Source organism: Heterocephalus glaber, unplaced genomic scaffold, assembly GCF_053883595.1.
Source record: "Heterocephalus glaber isolate CG9 unplaced genomic scaffold, H.glaber_assembly_v1.0 deba00001447, whole genome shotgun sequence".
NCBI classification, from domain to species: Eukaryota; Metazoa; Chordata; class Mammalia; order Rodentia; family Bathyergidae; genus Heterocephalus; species Heterocephalus glaber.
The window spans coordinates 8212738-8219905 of record NW_028258299.1 but is presented as its reverse complement, the minus strand read 5'-3'; the positions used below and the strand labels follow the sequence as shown (position 1 = coordinate 8219905).

The window sequence follows — 7168 nt, the reverse complement described above, 5'->3', positions numbered from 1 at the left end:
ATGAGTGATTCCCATGTGTGAGTATGACCCATGATTTCCTTCCGATGAGATCTGGCAAAGCTAACAAATTAGATGGACTTGTGTTCCTGATTTTATTACTCTAGATCTTCTGGCAACTGGGTCCCATCTGTCTCTCTGTTGTTCCATTAAAGAACTAATTACCATTTAAAGTTATGTGACATAACACTGTGAGTGTCCATAAAAACTCAGGGTGGAGACCTCTGACCAACAGCTAATAAGATACTGATGACTCCAGTCTCCAATCTGAAGAGAGTGTATTCTGCCTACAACTTGATAACCTTTGATGCAGAGCCTTCCCATGTGAGTCTCAAATGGGACTGCATCCAACACCATATCATGTCCCATAGATCCATAAGATAAGAGCCCACCTAAGCCATGAACAGACCCCTGGACCTTTCAAATTGTGAGATATTGGAGGTGTAATATGATACACTAAAACATTTGCAGAGCTGCTGTTAGATGAAAACAGAAAATTGATACCCCTGCTATCAAAGATGCTAAAATATAACCTATGCATCATGATGCCTGCAGAGGCCCCAAGAAGCCAGTCCAGTTGCCTATGAAATATTGATACTTATTGCAAAGACCAAGGGCCAAGGTAAGACCCCTTCCTTTGTCAGTCACAGGCGAGAGTGGTGCTACCCAGGCAGGCTATGGTTGAACAGATAGGAGAGCCTCCAGCTCCATCCCTTGGGTGGATCTGGCCAGCAATGGTGCACAGGGCTCCTCCGGATGCGTCATGCAAACATGGGCCCACACAGCTACTGTGTGCCTTACCAGCATGATGAACAGAGAATCCTTATCCCTGTGAGCAGAGACACTGACATTGATCAGCAAAAAAGAGTACTTTGTAGAAGTGGGGAGATCATAGAAGCTTAACAGAGAAAACAGGCCACACTTCCTCCTTTAGAAAATGCACTTTCCAAATCCCACGTGACTTCCAGAGATTCCCAACACAGCCTTGGCTCTGAGAACCTCCTCATGGCAGCCAGAGATCTGCCTTAGGGGTTTTTATTTAAGACCTGGGTACAGGTAAAATTCCTGGCTTCCCAGAGTTCACCATTTCTCCCCTCCTGCCTCTCCCCTGTGCATATCTTTGGAAACACCTCCTCTAAATTTTTCTTTAGGGTGGCTTGATCCAAGGCATGATTAGTTGCAGGAACATTTCTCAGGGCAATTGGTGGCACTCTAAGCTGGGATGTGATCAGTGACCTTGACCCCAGGAACAATGAGGTGACCACCTCCTTCCACCAGAGACATGGACCCAGCAATGCTTAGTCATCATAAATATGTGTTCACCTCAGACCATGGGTTCAGTTCTCGGCACTTAATCTGCAGAAACCTTATGGCTTAAGGCTTCAAGAAAATTTTAAAGGTGTTTTTCTCCTCCATTGATATTTATTTCTAAATGTTAGAGAATGTAGCTAGACATAAAACTGAACTCTGGTAATACTAAAAGGAAACAGAGTTTGCATTTTCTTAAAGTTAAAGCTAGACAGCTCTTCACTCTATCTTATCTACCTTGACTGGGTGCATTGGCATCTCCTTCTGTACAGTACAACTCAGCATAATCCACAGCTATGGCAGAGTTATCCTGGCCTCACCCGACTGAGGGCCTTAGTGTTACTATCATATGCCTTTTATGTAACTGACTATAGCATTTAAAATTTTCACAGAGCAAGGGAAAGAGAAAGGCTTCCTATCAAATAAAATTAGGCATCCATGAAATCCATCCTCCACATGGTACCAGCTCACTGGGACCCCCTGGTCTTCCAAGCGCTTCTTGTAGAGCAAGACATCATCACGGAAGACATCATACTCACAGCTCACCAGGAAGGCCTCAGGAAGCTGAGCAATGATTTCATCATCTGCTAAGAGGGGTGCATTTGCTACGTCTAACAGATGTTTTGTTTCCAAATAGGCAGCCTCATTAAAAGGACCACGGAGCTGGGATTCCTGGAACCTGTTCTTGACACTCTGTCGGATGTTGTCAGAGCTGAGCCATTTCCTGTACTTCTTCCAGGTGTCTGGGGGTATACAAGCACCTTTCACCATGGCATCTCGCCAGGAGAGGTCGATGGCCATATATTTACAAAGGCACATCAACATGAAGTCCCGGGTGAGGAACGGAACATTTTGGTTCTGCTGAAAGGATGGTAACTGTAAATTGATGGCCTGAGTGGTTGGATAAATCAGGATTTGAGCCCGGATCTGGGGAAGATCTTTCTGGCTCACCAATGCCTGAGTCACCTGGGCCACAACTCCTCCTCCAGCACTTTCCCCACAGATCACAACCTGGGAAGGGTTCACACCATAGGTTTTCAGGATCTTCAGGAAGTGGATGGAGGCATTCAGACAGTCGTTAGTAATGACAGGGTAATGGTGGTCAGGAAGCTTGCGGTACCTAAGGAGGGAAGAGGGAACAAAGAGCAGTGAAGTGTGCACAGGTGTCACTGAGGGCCATCTGAACAGTGTCCTCTATAGCCCTTGGGAGACATTCCCCAATTAAGTCTTCAGAAGGACCCTACAAATCCCCATTGTCTTCCTATGTTAATGTGAAGTATCTGCCCAGAGTGTGGCTGTGCAGGATTCTACATTCCCGGCACATGCTCCATTTCCCATGCTTCCCATTCATACACAAACCCCACACAAGATAGTACAAGTTTAAAGCTATTAACTTTGGAAGGGGAACAAGCAGTAATGTTAGAAAAATGGCAAATGAACTACTGAAACAGTTAGGCACCATCATGGTGGGGCAGTGTTGAAACACAAGGCTGGAATGACAAGACAAACTGCTGCAATAAACTATTACACTTTGTAGCATGGCATGTTCTAACAGATCCATCCTGCCCTGATAAAGTCACAGAGGCATAACATTGTCCAAAATTGAGAAATTCTCCCCTAGAAGAAATATAAATAAGCTCTCTACCCTCCCTTGCCCTCAGTCTATTTGAAATGACTAATTTTGGAGTTCACACATCTGGATACTACATTATTAGTTTCCCACTAGCTTTGCTGCTGACAGCCCCTCTAATGTCTGAATTATGGTGACAGCTGCCTGGGTTACATCCAGGGACTTGAAGGCGGCTTTTGCTGAGAACACTGACTCTACCCTTCAACGTACAGACTTCTTACTCGTGGGTAAAATGGGATAAAAGGCATGGAATGTCTGTCTTCATATTGTGTCTGTTCCTTTGCTGCTTTAACTCACCCATGAAACAGAGTCTATCTACCAACACTGCACAAAGACATATTGAGAACTTTTTTGATCAAGAGTATGACACAAGGTTAACTTTGCCTACTGCTGGCTGGAGTTGGTATGTGTCTTTTCTATCCCACCTTTGTGCTGTTTCAGCAGTCAAGCACTGAAAGGCCTTTAGCCCCAGTAGAAGGACCGGGTGTATGTGCAAGATGATGACACCAGCTGTAAAAGTAACTCAGTAACTCCTGAGCAAAGTTGAGCCCCTCTTTACACATCAAGTACAAGGCCAGGATGTTAGTACTTGACAATGATGCCAGATACAAAGAAAATCAAGTTGACTGTGACAACCCAGAAGTCCAAGTGTCTAACTAGAATTATTTGAATACTGGGAGGTGAACACCAGGCTTTACCACTGAACTAAACCTCTAGCAGCTTTTATTTTTTATTTGGATCAGTGTTTGACTATGTCACTAATTTGCCCAAGATACAATTCAACTTTAGATTCTCCTCCCTTAGTTTCTTAGAGGGCTTCTTTGCTTACTCTATCAACAAACTGCTCACTCCCTTTAGTCAAAGCTCCAGTTTGGCTGCAGTCCCCTGCCCTATAAAACTTTGCTTGAACCAGGAGTGTGTATACTTGAAATAGTTGCCCAATCTGGCCTCTATCATCTTTGGGTCAAAAGATGCAATCTGCAGGTTTCAGTCCTACTACCCATCAGTTGTGCAGCAGCAAGGCTAAAACTATAGTTAAGGTGAAGTAGCTTTCAGCCAGAAAAAGGAAAGCAGGTGTGGGACTGCATAACCTTTGTTTCTTTTTCTCCAGCCCCATTGTGATTAAAATGTGAGTTAATGGATGGAGATGCTTGTTAGTTTAGGGACACTAGATAGGGATCTGTAACAGACCTAGAGTCCCAGAGTAAACTACTCAACTCTTTGTTTACCCAGAACTGATATTCCAGGCACCACAATTGTTAAAACAAGCTGCAGATGTCTGCTGACCATCAATATGTGACAGTCAACCACTAACCTTTGTCCCCTTTTCTTTAATTCTATATGTTAACTTCCCCCTCAACTCCCTATAAAAACAGCCTCGGATTCTGAGCCAGTTGCCTCTCTAAGCTATTTTGCTTTGGAAGTGCCATCTGGCCAGACTAATAAAGGTCTGTTTTCCAACTTGTCCGGTGTGTTCCTTCCCGGGTGTTCTTTGCTGTAGTCAGCTCCTTGGAGCATTTGGTAAGGCTCTTGGTCTCACATTCTGAAGGCACCGCTGGGATTCCTGGGTGTGCTTCACTAGTCAGCTCCTCGGAGTGTTTGGTAAGGCCCTCGGTCTTACATTTTGGAGGCCCCAGCAAGATCCCTGGGTAAAGAACCCCAGTTCAGCCGAGGCTCTGTGGCGGGATCCAGCAGGAGACTCAGGCACAGACCTCAGAAAACCTCCGGAGGTAAGTTTTTGGCCAGTTGCAGCCGTTTGTTGTCAGGAGTGAGGTGGCTGATGGGCCAGTAAGCCTCCCCTGACCCCAAGGTTCCTGACAAGGAATAAGGGAAGGTTTAGTTTTGCTTTTGTTGTGGCACCTGTTTGTCTTGTCATTTGTACGTTAGTGTCCTGTCTGTTGTGTGTTTAATTTTGTATTTCTTTCCAAACCATCAGGACAGAGATGGGAGGATCCTGCTCCAGAAATACCCCATTGGATTGTTTTCTCACTAATTTTAAATTGGCTTTTTCCCCCGAACAGGAGAACAAATATAGGGTTAAATTTTCTCACCGAAAACTTCGCTCCCTGTGCCAATTGGAATGGCCAGCCTTTGGAGTTGGATGGCCAGCTGAGGGCTCTTTTGACCCAGGTCTCTGCAGAGCGGTATGGAAAAGGGTCACCGGGCACCCTAGCCATCCTGATCAGTTTCCATATATAAATATCTGGATTCGGGCTTGTCAAGAGCCTCCGGCATGGTTGCAGCGTTGTTCCCTGCGAACAAACTCTCTCATTCTGGTTATGGCCCCAAGGGAACCCCAAGAGGCCAAAACCCAGGCTCCCAAGCCGGTGCTCTCACAAGATCCTGACCCCTTAGATCTTGTTATAAGACCTCCACCCTATGTGGAGCCATCCTCCTCCTCTGATAAAGCCAGGCCCAGAGCTCAAAACTCTCTCTCCCCCTCCTCTTCCCGAAGAAGGAAAATCTCCAGATTCTATAACCTCCCCATCCCACACTCGAACAGGGGCCCCTTATGGTCTCAGCGGAGCTCTCACTGAAGAGATTAGTTCAGTTCCTCTTCTGCCTCTTAGGGAAGTAGAACAGGGTCATTATGTCTATATCCCTTTCTCTACCAGTGATCTGTATAATTGGAAACATCAAAATCCCCCCTTTTCAGAAAAACCCCAGGCTTTGATCTCCCTCCTAGAATCTGTTTTTCATACACATGACCCAACCTGGGATGACTGTCAACAACTTCTGCAAGCTCTTTTTACCTCTGAGGAAAGAGAAAGGATCCGAGGGCAAGCCATAAAGTTGGTGTTGGGGGAACAGAGGGCCCCCTCAATGAGCAACAGCGGGCCCATCTTGAGGCACAACTTCCGTCCACCCATCCCCCGTGGTGAGCTAATTCCTTGGGCGGGAGAGAAGCTCTCCACAACTACCGTCAGCATCTCCTAGCTGGCTTGAGGGGAGCCGCTCGAAAGCCTACCAACTTGAGCAAGGTAAGCCAAGTCCTTCAAGGACCTGAGGAATCCCCTTCTGCATTTCTGGAGCATCTGTTGGAAACATACTGTACGTATACTCCAATTGACCCAGATGCCCCTGCAAATCGGCAGGCAATTAATTTGGCTTTTGTTACTCAGTCGGCCCCAGATATTAGAAAGAAACTGCAGCGGATAGAAGGATTTGAGGGAGAAAACAGGGAAAAGTTGATGAGTGTGGCAATGAAGGTGTTTAACAATAGGGATCCTTTTGAGGATAGAATGGCTAAAAAGATAGGAAGGGCGAACATTGCAGCCTTGACAGATGGAGGTTTTATCCAAAAGGAATACAGAGAAAATAAAAAAGAGGATAAAAGTAAAGTATGGTCCTTGTTAGAAAAAGATCAATGTGCATATTGCAAAGAAAAGGGCCATTACAAGAGGGATTGTGAAAAGTTAAAAAGAGATCACCTTATAGGATGTAATACATCTTATAAGATATCACAGGGAGTACTCATGCCTTTCGTGCCCCCTGTTCAAGGGATTTTAATTATCCCTAATGTCTTTGGAGACACGGGCTCTAATGGCAGAAGTTCAGACACAATGGTGTCCAGTTGTGATTCACTGTGTACTGGAAAAAAACGCTGCCCTCTTCAGTGTCTCCAGAGAGAATCAGTGGTGCTCAATGGCCTGCTGGAGTCACACAGCTGAGCTCTCTACTCAGACTGAGAGCAGCCGAGGTTAGAGGCGGGCCTTGGGATATTCAGGTGCTAACAGGGAAGTTTTCACATTCTCTCAACTCTTCTGCCTAAACTATGCTGTTCTTGCTTGTTGAGATCTCTTGGAGCAAGGACTAGAATGTTAGTGAGTTGACCCCACCATACTTGCATCAATAGACTTGGGATTATGTCTTAAAATATTCTCCACCTTGGTGCTGGTGTGGCCTACAGTTGGTAGTAGCTAGATAGGTAGGTAGTTACTTAATGACCAAAGAGAATCTACAGAACCATCACCTCAACCACAGCCAGGACCTTGACCATGACTTTCAACCAACCCTGACCACCCCACCATCTTCTCTCACTTCAGTGCTGCCTCTACACAGAAGAGGGTTACCTTGAATGCTGAATACATCATCTTTTTTGTTTCCTTTTTATATTATTTGGTTTTAACCATGTACATTCCTAGAAGACATTAGTTTGATTGTAATTGTCATAACATTATTTTTAAGGCATAAGACTTCATGCAATTTTTTAATTATTGTACTTATGATTGC

The 7168-nt window shown here is 45.2% G+C and overlaps 1 protein-coding gene across 2 annotated transcripts in view; it reads right to left on the bottom strand.

Annotated features, from left to right (window-relative positions):
* Positions 1-1404: 1404 nt before the first annotated feature.
* The window catches only part of LOC101706585 (arylacetamide deacetylase-like 4), a 28355-nt gene continuing 22591 nt past the window's right edge, over positions 1405-7168 (bottom strand). The window contains exon 4 of one of the 2 annotated variants that reach the window (XM_021243554.2): positions 1405-2425. In XM_021243554.2, coding sequence (XP_021099213.2) covers positions 1651-2425 — 775 coding nt within the window. In that variant the 3' untranslated portion in view covers positions 1405-1650. The remainder of the gene's footprint in view (positions 2426-7168) is intronic. The other variant, XM_087214654.1, reaches the window with a different exon arrangement.